Raw genomic sequence first — 26,991 nt, forward strand, 5'->3', positions numbered from 1 at the left:
GTACCGACCAAAGACCTTATGACCCAAGACACCGCTACACTTGAGGATACATTCCTCTGCCGCCTCGGCGGTGATGTAGGCATTTAGAAATCAGGGGGTAGACGAGCCGCACGTGAAAGTGCTGGAAGATATATATAGTGGCTGCACAGCAACCATAATTCTGCATAAACAAAGTAACAAAATTTCCATGAAGAAAGGTGTTAGGCAAGGAGACACAATCTCCCCAGTACTATTTACAGCTTGCTTAAAGGAAGTATTCAGAGACTTGGAATGGGAGCAGTTAGGGATAAGGGTAGATGGAGAATACCTCAGTAATCTGCGATTTGCTGATGAGATTGCCTTGCTAAGCAACTCGGGGGATGAACTGCAAATAATGATTGATGGCCTAGACGTAAAAGCAGAAAGGTAGGCTTGAAAATCAATATGCAGAAGACTAAGGTAATGTTCAACAGCCTCGGGGAGGAACAGCAGTTTACATTAGGTAGCGAAGTACTGGAAGCAGTAGGCGATTATGTCTACTTAGGACAGGTAGTAACGGCCGATCCGGACCATGAAAAGGAAATAACAAGAAGAATAAGATTGTGGTGGAGCGCATTTGGCAAGCACTCGCAGATTATGACTAGCAGCTTATCGGTATCGCTCAAGAGGAAAATATACAACAGTTGCATCTAAAGCTGTACTCACCTATGGCGCTGAAGAGTGGAGGCTAACCAAGAGAGTTCTGCTTAAGTTCAGGACAACTCAGAGGGCTATGGAACGAAAAATGGTAGGGGTCACATTAGGAGATAGGAAGCGTGCAGAGTGGGTCAGAGAAATAACTAAGGTTACCGACATTCTAGAGGAAATAAGAAGAAGAAATGGGCATGGGCAGCACATCTAGTGCGAAGAGACGATAACCGATGGTCGCTTAGGGTAACAAACTGGATTCCAAGAGAAGGAAAGCGTAGCAGGGGGCGGCAGAAAGTTAGGTGGGCGGATGAGGATAAGAAGTTTGCGGGGGTCAAGTGTATGGAGCTAGCACATAACTGGGTTAAGTGGAGAAATATGGGAGAGGCCTTCGTCCTACAGTGGGTATAGTCAGGCTGATGATGATGATGATCCTCTGCCTATGCCATGTAGTGCGTGCCTTGGCCTCCGCCATCGAGTCGTGGCAACGTGTGACCCGAGAGTATCCTGGGCAAAGGTTCACGGAAATCATCGTGTCGGCAAGCCGTTCTATTCTTCCTCTTCTTCTTCAAGCATCCAGCCACGCCCATCATCATACAATGCAATCATCAACATTAGTAAACTTCCTCGTCCACGATCGGGACGATCGCTCGGTGGCCCCGGGTCATGCTACGGACGAGCAAAGAAGAGGAAGCGGGCAGTGGTGCGGGCAGGAGCGCTCGAGCTAGGCCCGCTCACTTTTCAATAAATGTCAACTCACGGTTATCCAACATCTTCTCTCTTTTCTCTGTTTTCATCGCTTGCAGCATCGTAACATTATGTTGAAAACAGGAGATGAGTTAATGCCTACGTTATTGAATACCAATGACAAGGGTTCATGAAACACGTGATCAAATTCAGATTTAATAATTTTAACGCCGTTATTTTTGGCAAGCAAAATGCTAGGGTAAAAACTAAGATTTAAGATGCGCAAAAAATGTTGTTTAGCAGAGATGACAAGTTGCCATTGAAAAACATACGTCAATTGGATCTTAGCAGTGATTGATATTCCATGTCGCATATGGTACATTCTTCCCGGGAGCGTAAAGCACCATTTTTTGCTCCCTACCCGTGAAGTCGCTTTTTTGTTTTCATACGCCGCAGCTTCCGATAAAAAATGGCGCACAGGCATTGCATCTAATGGAAATACCTTGCTTTGTGTTTTTTATCGTCCCAAAGGTACTCATGCTATGACGCCATAGTGGAGCGCTCCGGAAATATCCAACATCTGGGGTTGCGTAATGTGCGCTGACATTGTACAGCACGCGGGCGTCTTGCTTTTCTCCTCCATCGATAAGCGGCCGCCGCTTCAGGGCCTCAATCCTGCATATATTCTTGGTCGCAGCAGCTGAGCGACCTACCACCGCGCCATGGCAGGGCCATGTAATAGAAATAAGGGGCGCAATGTTGTCAATAAGGTAGTAAGTGTAGTTTTGGATTATTCCCATTTTTGTTATAAAGTGCGGAATAAGAGCTCATTGATGAACTGGGGCAAAATCTACGGTAGTTCAATAGTAATTCTTACACGTCAATTTGTTCTGAAATCTTTCCATAAGAAAAGCCGCAATCGCTGATTAAAAACGTGCCGTGAGCACTCTCTCTTCGCCTCGATGAGCAACGGGGGCGGGCCGCCAAAACTGAACAACCGGATGTGACGTCAATCTTTGAATGCCGGCTGCGCGGTTTGCACGCTTACTTCGCTTCTACGCACGCTTTATCGACCTATGGATAAGCTTAATCTGCGGCTGGTACCGTTTTTTTCTCCAGTTTGGTCGTTCCGTGCTAAAGGCTCCGCGTGACCAAAGATTCCACGAGATAGGCAGCTGTTGCAGAGTAGACAGCCGTAGCCTCGGTGTCCTGTTGTAAAATAAGCATCTTTCGATGTTCGTGAAGTATTTTCCTCATAGCATTAAATAAATACCATTATGTGTGAGCGCGTGAGGCAACTAGTGGCTCAGCACGGCTTTCGGTTGTCCAGATGAGATGGTGCTTTATACTTTCCCGTAGAGAATAAGAACCTTTCAGCGCAGCGGGTCCCTGCCCTGAAAACGAAAAAAAAAAAAAGAAATCGGTGTGTTGTGCACTGATGATGTTCGTGCCGATGACGATCATCGAACCTTAGCAATGATTCCGGCTGCTTGGAATCCTAATTAAACCTGCGCATTGTTTTCGTACTTAATTAGGTTAATATCTTTGTTGTACGCCTGGCTGAAGTGTCCTTAAGCTTTACCGAGGTTAAGGAACTTGAAACGCGAGTGGCGGTTTACTGTAGGTAAATAGATCGCAGTCGTTCACGGTTACGGCAACAATTACCTACTAGGTACACCAATCGAAATATGTTATACGGTAATCTGCAGAACGAAGCTGCACTCACAATTGCCATTTATAACTGAATATTTGGAATGCCGTGCTGCTCGCGGTGCAACAACGCGCACAACCATCGTCCGATGGCAGCACTTCCTCCATATGCCGTGCCTCCCGCACGCCGTACGTAGATTCATTGCGGCAGTGTCAAAAAAGCGTGCTAAGATTTTTATTGTCCTAAGTAATAAGCCAAGGGGATTTATGAATATCAATTTATAACTTTTATTGAGGGTCACTGAGCAGTACGGAGGTTCTGGCAGGACTGGCTGATTCCACGTTTCCGCACCAATTACAAACTATAATTCCAAGCATAATCTTCACCAAATTCTCGATAAATATGATTAATCTTAACCTCCCCAACATGAAGCAGTTACGGCAGTATTTTGTATCCCATCAGATTTTCAGTTGAGTTCAGTCGTTCGGTCGTGTCCGACTCTTCGTGACCCTACGGACCATGTCACGCAACGCTTTCCGGTCTCTCACTATCTTCCTAACATCACATAACTTCATCTGCAGCGCCTCGAGGATGCCATCTAACCATCGCGTTCGCTGCCTACCCCTTCTCCGGCGACCCTCAACCTTTCCCAACATCAAATTTTTCTCCAGCGACTCCTCTCTTCTCATAAGATGGCCAAAGATTTTAGTGGTAGCCATTTCCCGCCATCTCAGTGCTAAGTAGCCTTGGATATGAACATGCACTTGTTTTTTGTTTGTTTCCTTTTCAAATATACTTGTTTACCTTGTATTGCACCTGTGCGATTTATTTTTCTCTTGCATTTAATTTTTATTGATCTCATATCTGTTTAACTTCAAACATGTATCCATGTTCTGTTATGATTGCTTTTTCACATGTGAAATTCTTTTGCTAGGAATTTGTCCATTATAATACTTTACTACATTTTTCACAGTAGTGTACCATGCGTAGTAGGGCACGATATCCTGCCTTCTTGACCATCGAGCTCTGGGCTTTATCAAGCAAACATGACTGCTTTTAGCCGAGGTGACCCTTCGGAACTTGCTGGAAAATAAATTGAATTGAATTGAATTGACTACTCCAATACAAGTAAGCTTCTCTCACAGCTGTGTCGCATAAGACGCCGGAGGTCGCTTCTCAACTTCTTGTAAACATATCTCCTCTGCTAAGGCGGCGCCGTATTTAATCGTATCTTCATTTTATTGTGAGAAACGAGATTTATAGTAAAGCCGTTCTGTGAGTAGGCCGTTTACTACACCGCTGCTCAGTCCCAAAGCGTTGTGTATGGTGGCGTCGATGCGAAACAATATAGACCTAACGACGACCACGAACTACCACCCGGCCTGGGCGTACGTGCGTCATGCTGGCTTTGGCGCTGCGTTGAATAACACATCGCTCAAACTAAGCTGGAAGGACGGGGCGGTCTGCAGCGGCACTACGCGTGCACTTGTCGCTGTGGATTAGGATTGCACTCTTAACAATGGCTGTTTCATATCTTGCTATTAAAACGTGATTTAGAGTTCAAAAGGCAGCTTTTAAAGCGGGCAAGCTCCTGCACGTTTCGCAATCGAGTGCGGATTTTCGGTTCGCGCAAATGTGATCACTTGGCTTTCGCTGACGACGTACTTGACATCCTCGTTCGTAGCGCTGTTTTTGGAGTCAAGAAGCGCTGGTTGCTCGAATGTGTACGGTTGGTGTCCAACCTGCTTTATATTGCTAAAATAATAAATATCATGTTAAATCGAGTTGTCATGGCACCTGAAGCAACGCACTTGCAGCAGCACCTTTAGCGCCAGTCTGAGATACCTAGAATGACGTCATTATGGGCCGACCTATCACCGGCCACGCAGCGTTTGCTTGTACCGCTGATGCCGTGGTGATAGGTTCTTCATAGAAATCTGCCGTTTGCATTGACTTCCATAGCGTTTAACTATAACAGCCTTACTCAACGGACAAAAAAGTGTAAAATGCCGCGCAGAAGTATTTCTTTTTCTAAAAGTGTTTTCGTTTCCCTTTAAAAAAACGGACAATGAGTCCTAATAATACGTCGTGAATACAAATGGCGTCTGAATGAATTATGCCTTAACAAATAGCAGGAATACTTTTATTAATAAATTTAAAACCTTGGTGGTGCTCGATGTGCGATGCTTCAGATAAGTGATAAGTAGAAACACCGAAATGTCAAGACATGATTGACGAAAGATATGTGCTTTGGTTTCACTTGCTTTAAAGAATTTCGTGAGCCAGTTTATAGTAGCAAGTTGAAGTCTGAGGAGAGTAGGGTTAGGAAAACGCGTACATATTTCATTTCATACAGAATGTTCCTTAATTTAAAAGAAAAGGAGTGATTCATATTAAGAGGCCGCTATATACGATCAATATCTAAACAATATAAAAGCAATATAAAGAAACCCGTAAATACTCAAGAAAATGACTAATCATTACCGGTATAAAAAGGAAAGCATCCCTTATAGCCGGTAGTACACCATCTCCCTTGTTTGTTTGTATGTAGGGTCGAATAATACTTAAACGTGTTTTGTTAGAAAGAATGGAGTGTCATGAACTGACACAGTCAGCAATGTTCCGGTTAGCCCATATACTTATGTGGAGCTGGAGTCAATAAAGACACAGCCAGCCTAAACTATTTCGGTTGGCATTTCTGTGCCGCTGCTCAGCGTGGAAATTAAGTTATATTTATTTTTGTTTCTGCACTTGTGTTATTGTATGTCATAGTGTGTTATATCCATGCACCCATGTTACTTGAACGCTTCCTCGGTGGCTCAGTGGTCATGTCGCACGACTACTGAACTAGGAAACTCTGGCTGTAGATTAGGGTGGCTGCGGCCGAGATTGAATGCAGGTCAAATGCAAGGCCGCGTGCGTAAAGTGCTAAATGCGTGCTTGTTAAAATACCTAGCATGTGGAAGTTTCCTAAGATCTTATAACTAGGGCATTCATCATCAAATAAGTATCACGTTAAACGTTTCAAGCGAAAGAATCATGTCATTCGCCTAGTACCAGATATTTTCAATTTATAGAGGTATGCTAACGCACCGAATTTTGTTTGTAATACTTAAGCATTGTCACGGCGATGGCGGCGCCTCTTCAACCGAACGAGCTGCCCACGGTAGTGGGTGAAAACTATCACACCCTAGCTACGTATGTACAGGTATGACGCGAGAGTGCTAATGATTCACTAGTGCAGATGTCGAAGCGGATCCTCTTTCGCATACATGCATTGCTCTACTCGTTTAAATGATAAATCCTAAATTTGCGTCTTCATTATGTGATACATACTCATTAGCACATTATATAAATGCGCTGCACTAATAGAAAGGCCACCTGACCAATAATTTAATCTTGCCCTTACTAATTCACACGAACCCGTCTCACTCTCCAGTCTCGAAGATGCCTGATTTGGCAGCCACTGTCAACTAGGCTCCGTGACCCAGTCTTGCGACGTTGTCCACCTCAACAACCAACCAGAGCTTGGCCACGCCATCTTCTAGGCATGCTGGTCGGGGAATTGACTTCTTGGATTTTATTGTGAACGGGGCATTTAGCTCTGTCTTTTTAACACAGTCGGCATGTCTCTGTAACGCATGTAAAGAGTAACACGTACCTGTATGCTCTAGCGCTTATGCAGGTTGTGAATGTAGAATATACAGTCTGCCTCACGGTGACTCCATTTTTGTACGGCCACCGCCAGTCATGATCACTTTGTTGTGTTTAGCCTGCAGACCAAGGTGTCTTGCTGGTGCTATTACATATTCATCCTGAATTTTTTTTCACGCATAAGCTGTCTTTAAAAAGGTACGTCCATAAAAATTGTACGCGTGCGACAACAGAAAATATTTCTCCCATGATAACTTCTTTACCATTGAAAGAATACAAAAATTACCACGATTAGCTCTAATGAACAGAGCTTTTATTTATAGGTACATGGAGAACATGCATGAAGCCGAAGTCATATGTAGGGTCTGTATGCCCGAGGCCGTTTTTTCTTCTTCACACAGTCGCCATTAATACAAACTTTCTGAAAGGGAAATGAAAACCCTCGTTAATTATTTCTCCCCATTCTACATGGTCTTGGTCTATTCGTAGACCTGAACAGACCATATGTATGAGTATCTAACAGCTGTTTAAATTATGCAGTTTTAATTATGGATCAGTTAATCAGTAAATACATTTAAAAGCTAGCGAGAGAATCTAGTTATAATCAAAGATAAACTATTTCATATTGTAATATTTTATCAGTTGTACCAAAGGATAAACATTTCTTTTATAATAGTGATGAATGTGATGAAGGTTTGCATCTCTTTTCTTTCACTAAATATTGCTTATCACCGGAGTTCTTGAGCAGGATTTACCTTAACGGTGACGTGCTGCAATATCCTTAGCTGCCCCAGAAAAGCACATGTTAGTGTCATTGCCCAGTGTGAAGATCATGATTTCGTCTCCCGATGTGGTAAAAATGCTTATAAATGAGAGCAGATGGAAGACGATCTTACAGGAAATATTTTCTAAGGAGAAATTTCGGTAGTTATTATGCAATATTTCTTTTCTTATTTGGGTAAGTTGGTGATCAAACATCTCTACTTTTTCAGCTTACTTCACGATATACCTGACACAAAATATATGTAAAACGAAGCCAATCAAGTATATTTCGTTTTCATTCAGAGGTGGAAGGGCTCGACGTGTGTTCAGACAGGCTGTAGTCGTCAGTAGCGTGATGCGGGAGCATACCATCGACCAAGCATTTTCCATGGCTAATGAATGCATTACTGTAGTAGCACTAGTTAACTGAAAATTTGGCTAGGAAATTTAAATTTTAAGTTTTAAACTAAAATTTTTTTTAACACCCATGAAAAGACTCCCTGCTAGCTTCACTGACCGCTTCATTCCCTTCACTATATATATATATATATATATATATATATATATATATGTCCAGTGATGCTCTATTATGACCCCCGTTAAAACGGAGGAGCCGGATTATGGATAGTTTTTCTAGGGAATGAGATTATCGCTGTCTGTACAGCCTACACTAAGATAACGCACAGAGCCCTTGATGTTAACTGACTGTTTATTACATTAATATGCAAAGTGCTGAACAGGAAATCTATACCACCTTCACCAGATGCCTCACATTCTACATTCTAAGGGCACGACATCGGATGAATGCAGTTAACCATTGAAATTTACTGACTGACAGCCGTTTTTCTTTGTTTGTCACCTGGGTTTAGCGCTATGTTGCTGAATATGTCTAATTTACTATACTTTTTATGATTGACGGCAAAAGAAACCCCTTCTGCAGGCTGTGCGAGGTAGAACGTCGCAGTCAGCAGCTGTCAGCTGGCAGAAACCTGATATTTACCAGCGGTTGGTGGGATGTGAGCAGTCATATCAAGTTATAGCCTATTTGGCCATGAGAATTGCCTTCAAGTCACATTATCTCAAGCACAATAAAATCCATATTAAGGCGCTTGTAGACCTCAATATTACATAGTACTTAAATTTCTCTATCATTACAAAGCCTATAAAGAGGCCTTAATCGCCGCAGGGTTCGTTTCCGTATTATTACTATTTCTACAATCGTTATTAGGGACGATAAGCTCCGCACGGCCGTTTGATATTCTTTTCCATCAATTACAATTGTGGCCAATCTCCCTACTATATACCATTCTTCAAGGGCAACAGGAGTCATATTCAAACGATCTTTCGCTAGTTATGTTTCTATTAGTTTTTGCCATTGCTACGATTTCCTGACAGCCCTACATGTCTTACTAGACAGCTCAGTAGAACTCACTTAGCTTGAGGCCTGTAGTGGAAAAAACATATCTGGACATATGGCGTTTTCGCCCTCAGTAATAACCTGCATTAGAGCTGTGTGTAGGCAGTCATAAGGTTTCTACTCGTACCTTACACTGATAATGGCTAGCGTATTTCTATAGGTCTGCATTGGGATCGGTGAATAAGCTGCTTCTTACTCGGAAGTATTGTTACAGGCATACAGGATGAGCTACAGTGGGAATCCTGTACCGGGATATTCTCCTTAAAAATTGTCAGTTTTTCCTGCCTTAACGTCATGACTTGGCTCTTAATTGAGAAAGAAATACCTAGGAAACACTAATTTAGAATTTTTGCATTGCGATATCGGATTTAGCCTTTTAGGATTAGTGAATTAAAAAGATTTTAATGAACCCCATATATTCCCTCATCTCGCTCGTTCATGCAACGCATGCTTTTACAATTTCATGCGCTGACAACTATATTTGCTGAAGTAATGAGCAGCACCTTAAATTTCTTTTCTCTTATCATGACTGGTTTTAGTGCTGAAAATATCCTCTCGTGAGTTGCCGCAATGCTCATCGTCTAAATCTTTCGGCTGAGCATTATTGTTTGCTTCTATCACGAAAGATGCAGCGGCATCCAGTCGGACGAGCATATAGAGCGAGAAAAACGCGGTTTGTTGTGGCTCTAAAGGGGCGCTTGAGAAAGTAAAGGAGGCGCATAGAAATAGTGTAGAAGACGACAACGTATGCTTGTCGTCTTCTTCAGATAGCCGGCAGAACCCTTTAGTTGCACATGATAACTAGAAGTTACTACGTTTAAGTGGCAATGTGACGTAAGTAGCAAGGAAGGAATTTAGTGCTTGGTGAGTACATTATTTTAGCTCCTTAAGGGTTTTCAAATCGCGTTCTACTCTCTACAGTGTTTTGTTCTTAAATTATAAATAAAATCCTTCAGCCGTTGCATACACTCCTCAAAAGGACGCTGCAATTCTCTTTCCAAAAATATTTTGTTCCCATTGTCAATTCTTATAGAATCCTACGTGCTTCTCCTTGGAAAATATCTTTGTACATAAATTAATATAATTGAAAAGGTTAGTTTTTAAAGTCATAAAGAAGAAATGTGTTTTAAAATAACTTACTCCGCCCATTTCATTGCATGGAGAGTTGTCTGGGAGAAGAACTCGCAGAGGCTTGTCGGGGCCTCTCTCTTTCCGGGGCATCGAGCACCAGGCATGACAACGTTCACTCCCATCCTTCTCCTACGACAAGAAAAAGACACCTTGTGTAATATTTTTATGTCGTCTTTATGAGTTAGAATTACTATGTCAAGGAATTCTGAGCTGCTTGGAAGACAAATCTTTATGAAGCAAACAAAATATCTAGCTGAAGTTTTGAAGTAGGTAAGGAGGGAAAAAAATTATTTCGAAGTGGCGTCCCTGTGCTGTGCGATGTCAGCGCACGTTAGAGATCCCCAGGTGGTCGAAATTACTCCGTAGCCCTTCACTGCAGGCTCCTCGTTTTATATTTGCACTTTCACTACAACCTTCCTCCCTTCCGTTAAGGCACGGTTCAGGTGTCCACAGAGCAGATGTGACAAATGCTGCGCCTTTACTTTCGTGTGAACCAATTATTATTATTATTATCACTCCCCTTGCCTTTTTTGTCGAAACATACGAAAAAGGGAAGGATGCGAAAAGGCCCTGCGGTCGAAAAGGATGCGAAAAAGGGAAGTGTTTTCTATAAATATGAGCCTGAGAATGTTAGTATAAGCACATGATGATATAATTCTGATTGCTTTTTCCAAGCCGAAATAAAGTTTGAACATCTTCGAGTGATTCTGGAGTAATTAGAATGAGCACAGACGTAAACAAATGCAAAGTTCTTTCTCTGGCGCTAAATTATAGGAAAGAGATAGAACCAGTTTTAATAGCAGAGTGTTTGCAAAAGAGTCCTTTATCCTTTCAAGATTTTTTTTTGTTTAGAAGCATAGTAATAACTAAAATATGCAACAAATCACTATTCATATCGTCATCGAAGCTTATTGTTACATTATATATTTTTGATTAGCAACACTTGCATACAGAGAGAAATTACGATATTATTTTGCATTCTGCTATCTATTGTAGTTGGCTATGAACTGCAGACAAGGATTGTTTTTAGGAATGCTCAAATATGGAAGCTGAGAATATCAGCTCTAATCTGGATTTTCGCATATCTCTTGTCCCTTTACTTGGATTTCTTGGGTGTTGACACAATTTTATTTATCATCATCATCATCATCATCATTAGCCTGACTATACCCACTACAGGGCGAAGGCCTCTCCCATATTTCTCCACTTAACCCGGTCCTGTGCTAGCTGAATCCACTTGACCCCTGCGAACTTCTTAACCTCATCCGCCCACCTAACTTTCTGCCGCCCTTTGCAACGCTTTGCTTCCCTTGGAATCCAGTTTGTTACCCTAAGCGACCATCGGTTATCCTTTCTTCGCCATGCATTTCCTGCCTATGCCCATTTCTTCTTCTTAATTTCCACTAGAATGTCGGTAATTTGAGTTATTTCTCTGACCCACTCTGCACGCTTCCTATCTCTTAATGTTACCCGTACCATTTTCGTTCCATAGCCTTCCGGGCTGTCCTCAACGTAAGTAGAAATCTCTTGGTTAGCCTCCACGTTTCAGCCCCATAGGTGAGTACAGGTAAGATGCAACTTTTGTATACCTTCCTCTTGAGCGGTACCGATAAGCTGCTAGTCGTAATCTGCGATACCTGCCAAATGCGCTCCATCCCAATATTATTTTTCTTGTTATTTCCTTTTCATGGTCCGGATCTGCGGTTACTACCAGTCCTAAGTAGACATACTCGCCTACTACTTCCAGTACTTCGCTACCTAATCTAAACAGCTGTTCCTTCCCGAGGCTTTTGAACGTTATGTATCGTGTAGATAACCGATGCGAGCCTGCCTGCAGCATCATCGGCGCATGCTCGCCACTTGTGTGCCTTTTCCCGGGGCCTGTATAAAACGAGCGCTAATAAACGCTGAGGCGGCTTTCGTTTGCTCGGAACTGGTCTCGGCGGTTACTTGGACGACACAACGAACGATACATGGTGTCAGAAGTGGTTGGAAGCCACGGCCACGAAGCTCATCCACGGTAAAGAAGCATGGAACTTGTCAAGCCACCGGAGCCGCTGCACTTCATCGGAGAGATCAGTAAGCAATGGAAACTTTTCAAACAAAAGTTTGAATTTTTCTTGGCTGCTTCCGAGCCCAGCAATCAACCTCGAAAGGATGCCGCGAAGGTTGCTTTACTGCTAACTGTGGCAGGCGACGAAGCACTAGAAATTTACAACAACTTCACCTTCAGTGACGAAGAGAGCCGGGAAAGTTACGCGACTGTGATCGCCAAGTTTGACACCTACTGCGAAGAGCAGCTAAATGAAGTGCATGAGCGCTACCTGTTTCGACAACGCGTGCAAGCTCAAGGTGAGCCCGTAGAACAGTTTGTCAGAGAGCTTAGGAAGATGTCTCGCTCCTGCAACTTTGGAACTATGGCAGAGTCGTTCATACGTGACCAGATAGTTTTTGGAACGAATGATGATAAAGTAAGACAAAAGCTGCTGCAGGATAAGAAGTTGACCTTGGCTAAAGCGGAAGAAGTATGCAGGGCTGCGGAAATGACTGCCGCGCAAAACGAAATCTGGTCTCGAGAACAGACAGATTCACGCTGTCAAACGACAGGAGCAGCAGCAGCAGCAGCAGCAGCAGCAGCTGCGCGACGAACAGCCCGCAACGTTCAAGTGCCGCAGGTGTGGGCGTACACATGGTCCGCGAAGCTGTCCTGCTTTTGGCAAAACTTGCAGGAAATGCCAAGGGCAGAACCATTTTGCTGTACGTTGCAAGGTTTATCGACAAGTTCGGGAAGTGAAGAGCGCCGACGACAGCGATGCTGAATTTGACATCCTTGACGTATCTGTCAACAGCGTTGGAAGAGCGCGTGACCGTGACTGGATGGTCCAGGCTCAAGTTGCGGACACGACACTAACCTTGAAAGTCGACACGGGATCGCAAGCCAACCTCTTGCCATTCTCAATCTACAAAAAGCTGCAGCCGCGAATACCCTTGACTAGAAGCAACTGTATCCTGCGAGCTTACAACGGAGGAGTCATCAAGCACCATGGCGTCATAACTACCACGGTGACTGTCGGAAGAAAGAAGGCCGAGATTGATTTTTTCGTCGTGAAGAGGGAACGACAGGCCATACTTGGACTGCGATCCAGCGAACTACTTGAACTGTTCTCGCGCACCGTAAACGACGTCGGAGTAAGCAGCAGCGAGGAAGTTGTTCAGCAATTTCGGCAGCTTTTTTCGGGGACTGGATGTATTCAGCGACCATACCGCATGGTTCTTCGAGAGGACGCTGTCCCAGTCGTCCAGACAGCCCGCCGGGTGCCCCTTTCTTTGCGGGAGCCTCTGCGCGCAGAACTTGCCCGCATGGTCAAGGCCGGCATTATAGCCAAGCAAGACCAGCCGACAGACTGGGTAAGTCCTCTGGTTATTGTCAGAAAAAAGGACGGCAAACTAAGATTGTGCATGGATCCGAGGAAAATTAACGACAGTCTAAAGCGCGAGCACTACGAGATGCCGCGTAGAGAAGATATTGAATCTGAACTAGCTGGAGCACGCATTTTTACCCGCCTTGACGCCAACTCTGGATTTCACCAAATACCGTTGCATGATGAAACGTCAAGGATATGTACGTTCGCGACTCCCTTTGGCCGTTACCGCTTCTTGAGGCTACCCTTCGGTATAGCCTCCGCCCCAGAAGTGTTTCAAAAGGCTCTTAGTGAAATCTTCGAGACACTGCCAGGAGTACGAGTGTACGTTGATGACGTTATCGTGTGGGGTGTCACAAGGAAAGAGCACGACGAGAGGTTACGAGCGGTACTAGAAGCGGCACAGAAAGCTGGCTTGACATTCAATGCAGACAAATGCAGCATTGGCGTGCGCAAGATTTTTTTTCTTGGTGACGTTATTGCGGAAGACGGCATACGCCCAAATCCTGCCTTGGTCAGATCTCTGCTAAATATGCCGCCACCGGCTGACAAGCAAGCAGTGCAACGCATGCTCGGTGTTGTAAACTACTTGTCGAAGTTCCTGCCATCAATTACAGAGCGAACGACGTTGCTTCGCGACTTGATAAAGAAGGATCGGGTCTTTGAGTGGACGGAAAACCACGCTAAAGAATGGAAACTGATCTGTGATAGTCTGAGCAAAGATCCTGTGCTGGCGATCTTCGATCCTAAAAGGATCACGAAGATAACATCCGATGCTTCGCAAAATGGAATAGGCTCGGCTCTCTGGCAGCGTTACGAGGGTTTGTGGAAGCCCATTGCTTATGCATCACGGGTCCTAACCGAATCGGAGCGGAGATACTCTCAGATAGAAAAAGAGGCTATGGCTGTCGTCTTCGGGTGCGAAAAGTTTCATCATTTTGTGTACGGACGCAACGTTATCCTCGAGACAGATCACCGTCCCTTAATAGCAATATCTGAAAAGCCGATTGGAGAAATGCCGCCCAGACTGCAGCGATTTTTTCTTCGTTTGCTTAGATACCACTACAAGCTCCAATTTGTTCCAGGGAAATGCTTGGTGGTCGCAGACATGCTGTCTCGTGCATCCATTGAAGACCCAGAGAAAGAAAGCACCGACGACGACGTGGAAGTTCATGCTGTAAGTGTTCTTTCATCACTCGTCAGCGAGGCAACGTTGAAGCGTTTGGCAGAAGAAACTAGCAAGGACGATTACTTGAGTCAAGTCATTCATTGTTTGGCAAACAATCGTCCAGTCCAGGGAACACTGAAGCCCTTTGAAAGCGAACTAGTCGTCGTGAGTGGCGTGTTGCTTAAGGGATGCAAGGCTATTATACCGTCAACCATGCGCCCTGAGCTACTTCGAAGAATTCATGAAGGCCACTTGGGGATAAATAAATGCAAATCACGAGCGCGTAAGTTGATGTTTTGGCCTGGTATTAATGCGGACATTGAAACCCTCATCAAGAGATGCGCAGTGTGTCAGAAGTACGCCTACCGACAACAAAGTGAACCAATTTTGGACCGCCCAGTGCCTGAACATGCCTGGTACCGAGTGGGTGTCGATATTTTTCAGTGGGCTGGAAAATCGTACCTTTGCGTTTTTGATGCGCTATCCAACTTTCCAGAGGTAGAACTGCTATGCAACACAACGACGGCCACAGTTGTGAATAAACTCAGCGCAGTGTTCGCGCGGTATGGATTGCCTATTGAAGTCTGCACGGACAATGGTCCGCAGTTTGCGAGTCACGAGTTTGCATTGTTTGCGAAGAAGTACGATTTCAAACACATAACTTCCAGCCCGCGGTTTCCCCGCTCAAACGGTCTCGCGGAAAAAGGCGTCCAAATTGTAAAGAGAATTTTGAAGAAGACATCTGAGGTGAATGATGACTTTTGGCTTGGATTGCTCACTTACAGGAGCAGTCCGCTAGAAGACGGTCAGTCGCCTGGAGAGTTACTTCAGGGTAGACGACTTCGGACACCTCTCCCCGACTTCAGCGAAGCTCCAAGCAAATCTGTAAGAAAACATAAACAATGCCGACCCCCAAGACGTAGTCTTCCACCACTACAGAAAGGACAGGTTGTCAGAGTACGCGGAGACTGTTGGTCCCCGAAAGCCAAGGTTCTTAATGCACAGGCTCAACCAAGGTCCTACCAGGTTGCCACCGAAGACGGTAGAGTATTGCGACGCAACCGACAACACCTCATGGCGACGGCTGAGCCTTTCAGCATGTTGCACAGCGATGACGACATGCCAGATGACAGCCAAGAGAACGGACCCTCCTGCCAGGTCCAATCAAACGATGACAACGAGCCCATCACTGCGCCCTCCCCACCGACACCAGCACCAAGAAGATCCCAGCGCGAGAGAAGGCAGCCACAGCGGTTGGGATATGGTGACAACTTTATGCAGGTTCCGTGAGGAAACTTCGAACCTCCAGAACTTTTTTGTTGTGAGTGTGAACTGAACTGTGACTGTGATTGTTTTCTGTCAGAATTTCAAAGGGGTTTAGATTGTTCTTTTTCTGTGCAAGCAAAGGAAGATGTATCGTGTAGATAACCGATGCGAGCCTGCCTGCAGCATCATCGGCGCATGCTCGCCACTTGTGTGTGTGTCGTGTAGATAAGCGATGCGAGCCTGCGTGCAGCATCATCGGCGCATGCTCGCCACTTGTGTGCCTTTTCCCGGGGCCTGTATAAAACGAGCGCTAATAAACGCTGAGGCGGCTTTCGTTTGCTCGGAACTGGTCTCGGCGGTTACTTGGACGACACAACGAACGATACACGTTACCTTAGTCTTCTGCATATTGATTTTCAAGCCTACCTTTCTACTTTTCCTGTCTAGGTCATCAATCATTATTTGCAGGTCATCCCCCGAGTTGCTTAGCTAGGCAATGTGATTAGCAAATCGCAGATTACTGAGGTATTCTTCATCTACCTTTACCCCTAACTGCTCCCATTCCAAGTCTTTGAATACTTCATCTAAGCAAGCTGTGAATAGTACTGGGGAGATTGTGTCTCCTTGTGTAACACCTTTCTTTATGAGAATTTTGCTACTTTCTTTGTGCAGAACTATGCTTGCTGTGCAGCCACTATATATATCTTCCAGCACTTTCACGTACGGTTCGTCTACCCCCTGATTTCGCAATGCCTGCATCACTGCCGAGGTTTCAACTGAGTCAAATGCTTTTTCGTAATTAATGAATGCTATGTATAAGGGCTGGTTGTATTCCGAGCATTTTTCTATCACCTGATTGATGGTATGGATATGATCGATAGTAGAGTACTGTTTCCGAAAACCTGCTTGATCCTTTGCTTGATTGCAGTCTAAGGTTGTCCTGATTCTATTAGCGATTACCTTAGTAAATACCTTATACGTAACAGACAGTAAGCTGATTGTTTTGTAGTTTTTAAGGTCTTTAGGGTCCCCTTGCTTATGAACGAGGATAATGTTTGCATTCTTTCATGGTTCCGGGTACCGTCGATGACACCAGGCACTGTGTGTCATCAGAGGGTGGCCAGTTTTTCTAGCACGATGTCCCCCCCGTCCTTCAGCAAATCTGTAGTGATCTGATCCTCTCCAGCTGATTTCTCCCTTTTCATAGTTTCTAATGCTTTCTTGACCTCGTCCTTCGTCACTTGTGGAACGTCTGACTGTTTTTCCCTACCGCCCATCTCATTACGGTTTTGACTACTTTGGCTACTGTAGACATCTGTATAGAACTCCTCGGCTACTTTGACTATCGTGTCCATATTAGTGATGACGTTGCCCGCCTTGTCCCTTATCGCATACATCTGGTTTTTGCCTATGCCCAATTTCTTCTTTACCGCTTTAAGGCTTCCCCCGTTCCTTACAGCATGCTCAATTTCTGCATGTTATACTTTCTTATATTGGCCGCCTTGCGTTTATTGATTAGCTTTGAAATCTCGGCCAATTCGATCTGGTGTGTTGGATTGGAAGCTTTCATACTCTGGCGTTTCTTAATCAAATCTTTCGTCTACTTAGAGAGCTTACCGGTATCCTCTCTAACTATCCTACCGCCCTACTTCTACTGCACATTCATTAATGATATCTCAGAAATTATTGTTCATTGCTTCTAGGGTAATGTCGCCATCCTCGGTTAGAGCTGAATATCTATTCTGTAGCCAGTCTTAAAGAGGCTTGTTCATTGTAAAAAGTTATGCGTTTAACAGCAAGAAAATGCACTCGTTCACGCTACTGAGAAATAAGGACGTACTATCCAATGGTCATTGGTAAAAATTGAATAACGCTCTCCTATTTTCTTAAAATATGTGTTTCGCATCAAAACACAGCGTTTATGGCTGCAATCTTGATCTTGAAGTCTCTGCAGTACGTCATTACTTCTCGTGAGTAGTGCACAGGAATGAACAGATTAGCACATTAAGTTAAAAATGCACGAGTAGACTGAAAAAGACTTTCAGTTATATGGTTAAAATATTTGCCTGCCCTCGATGTTTTATGCTAAATAGGCCCACACTTCTGAGACGTCTACTGGTTTCTTATAGCTCATGTTTCAGCACTTTAAAAGTTTTTTTTTATATAAATAAAATCTTGTTTGTTTTATTTAGTGTCCCAGGAGGGAATTCTTTAGAACTCTTCTTCCATGACTTCAAAATAGGGTATATGAAAACAAGGCAGCTATGAATTCGTTCAACGTTTAGAGAGATGTGCGGCCAGTGCCACAATTAAATGGCGGGGTAGAAAATGACAACTGGCAGTTATACTGATGATCAAGACTGCATTTATTTATAAAAATGACGTTCCTTTATTAAAAGCTACATATACGAATGAGCCTGCGATCTTAGCTACTCTTATTGCGACATTTCATAGATATATTTAAATTATAGCTGCCAATGTGATGCACGAGTGTTTTTCTCCCATAAGTAATAATCATTTATGTCCAAAGAAAAACTCAGTGATGCTCTAAGCAACACTTTTTTAGGATTTGATTAATATTGGAAAAAAATATTTGCGCTTTTTCTTAACCTTATCCGTGGGCTTAGTTTCTGGTTCACATAGGTGGCATTTCATATGTCTTAGGTTGAAACGTATTTTTTCAAGCGCCTTTCCTAGATCTAATTTTTTGTGTTTAGATGTTTAGGGGCCGTGAGCACTATTTTTAGGGATATAAAGATTTCTATCGTGAGGGTGTTCAAATTCTCCAATACCTTCAACTCTCATGCCTGTGTAGTCTAAAAGCATGCTATTCCTTGCGCCCCCTACACAACTGATTCTCATTACTATCACCACTTAGCCTGTAATTCAGGTGACTATTTCTCTTTACCAGCAAATAAATGTAGGCTAAAATGAAGGCTTCTTTATAACAAACGCTCAGCAACAGCCATTGACACAAAAAACGGGGCATATTTTGTTGGGGATAATATGAAACATTAATGCCATCACAGAAATAATTGATTTGAAAGAATAAAAAATAATAAAATGCCATTCTGAAAATTTCTGATGGCTTCTTTTAGGCTATAGGCTGCTTCCTACTTCTGTGTGTGCAATTTGTGCGAGCGCCACAGCTTGACACTTATAGATGAAGAATGCAAAGCATTATATTTTAAATCAAAAGTAAAGAAGCTTCACTCACTTTCTGGAAACGCGTCTTCGTAACGTTAGGAAAAGCCATTCTGCATATTCGATTCCTGTCATAGATATCTCCAGGAAGCAGCTCAGTATAATTCACTTTTTTTATTTTCCTTTTAGCAGTTTGGACTCGTAAGCACAAGCCAGTTAGCAACCTGTTGAAACATTGTAACAGCAGGTTAATGAAAACTTTTGGGACAAAAGGTGTAAACTATGACGATAAACGCAATATAGGAAGTAGTGGAAGCAGGCTACTGAGTTCACTCTATGCTAATTGGGCGGTGGAAAACGCAGTCACAGTGGCTGCTTACTAAACATAGGATTGTTCTAAGCCTAGCAAACAAATACAAGGATCAGAAGCGTTTTTATATACCCTGACTAGTAAAAGCACTCCTATGCAACATTACTTCAAAAAGGTGCTGTTATCTTGCAATGGTAATTCCAACATTAGAGCTGAACATATGAGCACAAAGAGTCCTCTATTCAACTTTTGTCAAGTGGCACATCTTACATGAAAGTGTTTCCGTATGTTTGCAGGATCCACGAGCCCCGCCTGAAAATATCTTATTCAATTTTTTTTTTATTGCGGAGCAAGAAACCAACCTGACTTTCAAGGTGATCATGTTGTTGCAGCACTGGGAGAACTTCATACTTTTACTGCTGTTGTACGAGTAGCTCATGATGAAACCGTCGTCCCACGGGCAGTTTCTTGAGTCAAATAAGCCGACCCCTTGACCGTCATGTGGGCACCCGAGGCTACGTGACAAGCAAAGAGCCACTCGTAAGACAAGTGTTATCTACAACGTGCCTGGAGAGGCACTCAAAGTTATAGAAAGCTGGCACCCGAGATTTCAATTGATATTTTGAATACGCCAATTCGGATGCACTCATTATGCAACCGAGACCCTAAGGTGGTAATTCTTGCAATATCGAATTGAAGACTGTATATTAGTGAGTGACAATGTAATGAGTGAGAATTTTCGTGTAAAAATGCCAATTTTTCTCCGGCCGCTCACAGTTTTCAAAGCGGGCACTCAGATGTTTTTGATTTCTCACCCGGTGTCATAAACATTGCGTGCACCATAAGATAAAGGTAAACGCATTTATAGCAATAATGAAGTGACAATAAAGCAACATTGTTAAACAAAATATTTGTTGTGACCCGATTACTCAAAACATCATCTGAATATTTATAGAGCTTTTTTAGAGTAAAAAGGCTTGCAATGCTGATAATTTTGTAGGCGAAATTCCATGTCAATCGGGTTTGACTGGCTCTCGGAATTTTTGTGCGTCTCTGTTTGCATGTTCGCAACTACTCTGCTGCACAAATCCAAGTGAGTAATTTTATCACACACGAAGTCTTGGCGGGTTTATCTTTTTTTTGACTTACCAAGATACTTTATTCGGCGAGTTTGTAAACATCTATTGTTAATAAAAACAGCGCAAAACCATCTTTTTTGAGGTCTGTTTTGCTTGCGTTTATGATTGTCGTCGGTGTGACCAAAGGTGACAGCTGAGATGAGCGCAACATAGGTTAATTGTTCATTTTTCGTCACTTCGTCGTGAACATGCAACGACTCGGTAATTCACGACATGACTTAGTCATCCTCAAAATAGTGCTAGTTTCGGGAACCTTTACATCAGGACCATACCAAGCAAACCCTACTTTTCTGGAGCAATTCATGACGGGAAGTGTGACAAGCATGATTCAGTTCTCTCAACGGTAGGGTCTTCTGAGCAGCGTCACCTGGCGACAGAAAGCGAAAATTTTGTAAAAATGAATAACAGTGCATTTAAATCCTTCCGTACTCATTGCTTCAGTGGCGCAATGGTCCTTACTCCACAAACACATATAAATTTGGCAATAAAGAAAAACTCCAGTGATTGTTGCTTTATTGTCTTGTTAATGTATCTTGCGTCTGTGCTGCCAAGACGGTAATAAAGAAAAAAATCCAGTGGCGCTATGGATTGAGTACTTACCTGAGCACTGAGCAAATGAAACATATGTTCAAAACCTGTAAGCGCAACGTTTTCTTTGAATGCTTTTTATAATCGCAACGTTGAAATAAGCTACTGACAAATTTTCTGAGGGGTGGGGAGGGGGTGTTCACCTTGAGGTTGCATCATGTGATGCTTAAAATTCTTAATAGCCGCGAAACCAGCCGTGAGCAGAGCCACGAGGTGACGACATGACAACAACAACATTATTCAATTACCTTCAACTTAATCATTTTCTGCATTCAATGAGTGTATGTTACCTTTAGGTTCGGTTCAGAGACACCTCTCCGTAACAATCGCCGTTTAACCTGCTGAGAGGTAACCAGTGAAGAGAAAAAAAGTTGCGGGACCCTACCGTTGAGATTTCGGAATTACGCCTGTGTCAAGCTTGCATGACTGAGAAAACAATAATGGCGACGAGAAAAAAGAAAACCATGCGGGAAAGGTGAGAGTGGCAGGCGGAGTTATATACGACACATGTAACTTGTGCGGCGACATTTTGACGCTGCTGCTGCGGCGCTTTTTATAAGCGAAGAAGAGCAGTGGAAACAATAACAATGCTCTGCTCCTCGGTTTGTACGACGTCTGTGTGCGTGGTCGCGGGAGGTTTTGCTTTCACTGAACGGGATCGATTCATTGGTCGGATCCTCCGAGTCGTAATGCTCACGCTAGCGCACTGGGAGCGTGATGTACCTGCGGTGTTGTAGCACCTGTGTCCATGTCCTCACCTTCAGGCTGGTTTTCAGTTACGAGGTTTAATTATTATAGCCAAAAATGCGCTACGATAGCATTGTTATAAGAGGTTTATTTTGCTGTAGACTATATTAAAAGCTAATGGTTTGATGGTGCGCCTTGTTTGCACCGGTGTGTGTCTCGTCCCGTGTTTCTCGCCCAGTTTTACTATTTCGCTTCGAATAGACCAATTCTGACCTTCAGAGCGTCTTACCACAGTAGTCCTGTTGTTATATACAATATATTATTATAACCGTCATTCTTATGAGTGGATATGACTCTACAAAGTGAAAGTGAGCGGCCAGGAAGCTTACTTCTCAGACTACTAAAGGGCTACTTCTTGCCATGGTGCATCCAATAATATAATGAGCTAAAATAACATTACTTATTCATTACTTTCTGATTTGAATTCACGCAAATAAATAGCTGTCCTTGTATTCGCAAAGCTGACCCTCTAAATATTTAATCTCAATTCTTCGGTATTGCACTTCGCGTTAAAAAAAAAGAGAAGTAAAAAATAATTCACATGTGTCCAACTTCATGGGCTAAGACTCGCACTCCCGCAAATGATCCAACGGAGTCTTCCCCGTAGCCGACTTTTTCGGAACCACAGGCTCCTCCAATGTAGGCAATACCTAAGGAGAGCATAGTTGAAAATATATATTCCTTATACATCCCTCAGCTACCATTCGTCATTGTGACACAAAGCAAGTATATCGTAGGCACAATGCCTCACAAATGGGAATGCTTCAAAACGCCAATTTGTTACTTCTTTGTCATAACAATCTAGTGGCCTGTTTTAAATGCATTTAAGCAATTCCTTACAAACGTTTAAAGCAATGAAATATTTAAGCCTTTAACTCGACAACTGGACACTGTAGAGACTCGAAATTTTTTTGTGCTTTAAAGAAGGAAATGCCGCAAATTGTTCAATAAGAGGTGCTGAGGTGCGCCTTGAAGACGTACAAACACGGTTACTGATTCGTGAAGTTTTCGTTGCTTTGATTTTGCGATTTAAATATATTGCAGCGGGCACAAATGTATGCAGGTCATTTTAATATATTATAAAACAATTATTTACTTAATAATAAGAAATGTTCTTGTGTGTTTTTCTTCTATGTGTATTGCATATTTCGAGCTATTTTATTTTCTAGCTATTTTTATTCTTGTACCGCAGAAAGCCGCACACCGTTGTTGATTTCGCATATGTATGCAAAACTCACTGACCTAGAACTATTCAAGATATGCCCTTGGATATTCCTATTAATAAATATCTTGCTCATGTTTACCATTTATGCTGAAAGAAGTTGAAATATACACCTTGATTAAAAGCTGACTTTATGAACTTGCCGTTGAAAGGAACCTATATATTGCCGCGAAACCTTCAAAACTGTATTTGTTGTTTTTTAACAGCCGCCAGCATGCGGACTTATCACTGATTCTGGCAATCGTATGAATTCTGTATCCCGTGTTTGTTCATGCTTGTTTTCGCGATACGACGCGTTATCATTTTCTTTGTCGCGAAAGGTGCGCCGAAATCTGTCTCGAAGATTCCGATCACTCGCGTATGTTTCTACAATGTTCCAGGTTGTTATAGTGGCAGTTTGCGACGTTATCTATTGTTCTGAGCAGCCTTTAAATTGAGCGTTGACGAGTGTGACGGGCATTCTTTCGACGAGCACGTTTGTTGCTATCGCCGCCAACGAGTTGCTTAGTTCTTTTGCTGGCGCAAGTCATCCCAATAAAGAGTTTCTTCAGAGCAATCACCGACTCTTCATTTGTGCATCGACCCTGGTCACCACCACGTGACAATATGGTTATTGTCACTAGACTTGGCTTGCTTTCTCAAATGAAGATATTCCTGAATGCATTCTTGGGGGCCTCTGCTATGCAGAATTGCATAGCTGCGCACGTGTGGCGTGGCATAAATTTAGAGATATACACTTTTGAAATTTCTCTTTGGGCGGACATGATTCATTCCGAGTGGTGGTAGAGGTAATAGCTGCCGTAATAATGTGTTAATCGGACTGAAGAAGATAGGTGCGCCTTAGAATGCTGCTTTTTGAAAGCGCTCAAAACACGTTCCAAGCATTGTGCCGAAAGGCTTGGGAAAGGACTGAAATGCGCGTCTTATTCGGTAGTCTGTAGTTTCCGACGCACTCGGAAATGAATTACAGATCTTAGTCTCATGCAGTAAGTTGGGTGAACATGTTGAACAGAATTCTCGAATTTGATGTCATTAAATTGAGAAACATATTGTGCATCAGTATATTACTTACAAGTGTTACTCTTGATAACTAAGAAAATTCTTCATAGTTTAGTCTACGGCATCAATGCACTAAAAAGGGCCGTTCACTTTTCGCAGTGACGTCCGTGGATATCGCAGCCGCAGTTCTTACTGCAACAAATTGGCAGCATTTCTGTGTGAATTATCTACGGACAGTTATTAGCTATGCATATGCTGCAGAACAATATGAATAATTTGTGTCCTAGTGTATTCTGGTCATTAGGACTAATTTGCGGACCATCTGTGCCATGAAAGCGTAAGTAACAACGTCCAATGGGAAATTGCTATTCCATTATTTCGAACACGCCAAGACTGTAGCCATTATTTTAGTAAAACCTTTGAAAATTCGACCACTTGTAAAATTGCCATCTCGTTCTGCACGCTGAGAAAAATAACTGCTGCATGTAAAAATTGGCATTTTTTAAGTCAAAGTTTCGCGATGACCGCTGCTCACTATCTCTGCCCACTCGTAGCACTATATTAATAGTGCTAAAATTGCGGAAGCGTACAGGTCATTGCGCATCTGCAATTGTTTAAAAACGTAATTTTAAAGCTCTGTACCTATAAATGCCGCTGCTACAGAATGTGAGATTAACTTCCCCTTAAAGTAGGTTACACCTAAATATAACGGGCTCCCATAGAACTTGTTTTCCTATGCGCTGCTCACTAGCCGCCGTACTTCAGTGGTCCAGAAACAAACTTTCCCGAAGACTACCCTAAATCCTCGCTCAGCCATTGTTCACATTTTTATAACATGCGTTCCTAGTCACAGAGATGCATATTTAGAACATACTGCAGGAAATCGCAATACACGTGGAGAACTATTGTATTTATACCTTCTCTTTTTGTCTAGTTCAATTGTACATACTTAGTAGGCTGAAATTGCGATTTTACTCAAACATTTCCAACGATGAGAAATACGTTCAACGAATAATACAATTTTCTCTTGTTTTCGTTATCCTACCGACTACAGGAATTTTATGTCTCTATTAGGAGTTCACTGGGCCATAATATTTTCGTTCTTAAGTTGACCAATAAATCAGTTCTTCATTGTAACCACCGGGCTAAAGAATTATGGTTGCCAGTATAACATTACAAATTATCTTATGTTGCTTGTTCCGTGAAAACAAAAACCGAGTTTCATCTGAAATATTCTTTCAAAGCTTTTCGCATCGACACGAAAAAATTAATCGGTAATTTCAATGAACGAAATGAAAGCAAAAATATTTGCTCAAAATTTGTGAAATGAAAATTGGGGAAATGTTGGTGGAACAGATATTTTTGGTATCGTGTTGAGCAAGAAAAGCTTTTTCTAAATGCGTGAAGCACCCATAGGCTGGAAACACCTTGAATATTACGTGTGGCAAACGATATGCGATAAACGTTTTAATGATGATCGCGTTTTGCTGTATACGCAAATTCGAGAGTAATACGAAAGGTGTAATCACTTGGGCAAAATAAGCAATTAAGTATTGTTGTTTCGCAAATTTAATAAAAGTAGCTTAATTTTGCGTTCTTATTAAATTATACTCGATTAACTGATCAACTGCCCTTGTATGTCCTCAGGGGTTGTAGTTAGGAACATGTAAAGATTTAAAAAATGAGGGTTTTGTAATAGATATTTGATCAAGACTTTAAACAGAAACATTTAATGCTTACCACGGAGGCCAGGATCCCAACCTTTAGAGAACATATAACCCATATCGAGTCTGCAATGCATGAAATGAATTTTGGGTAATGACCGAAGTATTGACAGCATCACGGCATTTACTCACCCGGTCGCAAGATAGACAACATCGTAGGTAGCGTATTTTTGGGGGTGGCGCTGAACGTAAACTCTCAGCTTCTCCAATGTGGCATACCCTTCAACTCTGTTCGGAGGAACGCGTTCCAAAAATGTCTCTTCAGTGCTCTGTAAGCAAATAGTGTCAGCGAAAAAAAAATGCAATGGTCACTGGTGGCGTTAAAGTTCTAGCACTGAAATCAACTGTGAGTACAATGAAAATAACGGGATGATCTTACTGTGAGAATCTCAATCGCCTGTAAAATCAGTCGTACGTTTGGTTGTGACACAGTCGTGTATCTTAGATTCACCTGGCGCAGAGAGGGAATAAATTTTCAAGTTAGCGCTCAACCAGTGAATAAACGATTATCTAAAGAGCAACACATGCTGGCTGTCAGCATCAAGAAAAACGTCCCAGGCGAGGAATATGAAAAGGCAAAATCAAATTTTATCATAAAGAGATCAGTAATCTCCATTATCCTTATAAGAATTCAAAAGACCAACAAAACTACCGACATTAATTAAAAGGGATAAATTAATCAATAGAGGAGAAATTTTATTTACCGCGTTCATGGTCATGATGAAATATTTTATCACTTTTGCATCGGCGCTGAACTGATTCCGCAAGGTGCTGTCAACCAATACTAGTAATTCCGGATATACGGTGTTAGGCAATGCTTGACCTTTGAAACACAGAAACAAAAGAGACATTATTTCTGTTTCTAAAACTCGTTGAACAAAAAATTATCTCACCTTGTTGGTACTGCCGCTCTGAAACGTTCGCTCTTGACTCCGTTGTAATAATACCTGGAACCAATTCATGTATTGAAAAAAAGTGATCCTAACTAACGAGGGAAAACTAATAGTATTGCGCGAACAAGAAATCAAAAACAAGGGATATTTAAGCGCTGAAGTAGGTGGCACGATCTTATTTGCGGGGTTTTACATGAGAGAGTGTTATAATATCTTAGCTCCTTAGCCTCAAAACTTACGTCTTGCTATAAGGCGGAGCCCTCAACATTTCAGCGTGGGAAGCTAGAGTACCTTACCTAGATTTAAAAAATGCTTTATGCAATTTTGTTTACCCGGACAACAGCCGCACTCGCATTTCAATGCCGTCGTTGGTTATCAATTTTAAAATCACCAAGTTATGT

At 42.6% G+C, this 26,991-nt stretch overlaps 2 protein-coding genes across 3 annotated transcripts in view; one reads left to right on the plus strand and one right to left on the minus strand.

The window, feature by feature from the left end:
- Window positions 1-6,949: 6,949 nt before the first annotated feature.
- LOC146173959 (venom metalloproteinase Antarease-like) overlaps window positions 6,950-26,991 on the minus strand; it is a 31,652-nt gene continuing 11,610 nt past the window's right edge. For both annotated transcript variants that reach the window (XM_084584991.1, XM_084584990.1), the window contains 10 exons: window positions 26,591-26,644; window positions 26,402-26,520; window positions 26,077-26,148; window positions 25,830-25,966; window positions 25,714-25,763; window positions 22,294-22,402; window positions 19,641-19,793; window positions 19,042-19,192; window positions 9,978-10,097; window positions 6,950-7,079 (listed from right to left, as the gene is read on the minus strand). In XM_084584991.1, coding sequence (XP_084441117.1) covers window positions 7,011-7,079; window positions 9,978-10,097; window positions 19,042-19,192; window positions 19,641-19,793; window positions 22,294-22,402; window positions 25,714-25,763; window positions 25,830-25,966; window positions 26,077-26,148; window positions 26,402-26,520; window positions 26,591-26,644 — 1,034 coding nt within the window. In that variant the 3' untranslated portion in view covers window positions 6,950-7,010. The remainder of the gene's footprint in view (window positions 7,080-9,977; window positions 10,098-19,041; window positions 19,193-19,640; window positions 19,794-22,293; window positions 22,403-25,713; window positions 25,764-25,829; window positions 25,967-26,076; window positions 26,149-26,401; window positions 26,521-26,590; window positions 26,645-26,991) is intronic.
- On the plus strand, window positions 11,858-15,848 carry LOC146173960 (uncharacterized). The gene is made up of 3 exons (XM_084584246.1): window positions 11,858-13,376; window positions 14,476-14,567; window positions 15,344-15,848. Exons 1-3 carry the CDS (start codon window positions 12,846-12,848, stop codon window positions 15,846-15,848), a joined length of 1,128 nt encoding a protein of 375 aa, XP_084440372.1. The 5' UTR covers window positions 11,858-12,845.

This window comes from Amblyomma maculatum, chromosome 11 (assembly GCF_055883805.1).
Source record: "Amblyomma maculatum isolate TAMU_Amacu chromosome 11, ASM5588380v1, whole genome shotgun sequence".
NCBI lineage: Eukaryota > Metazoa > Arthropoda > Arachnida > Ixodida > Ixodidae > Amblyomma > Amblyomma maculatum.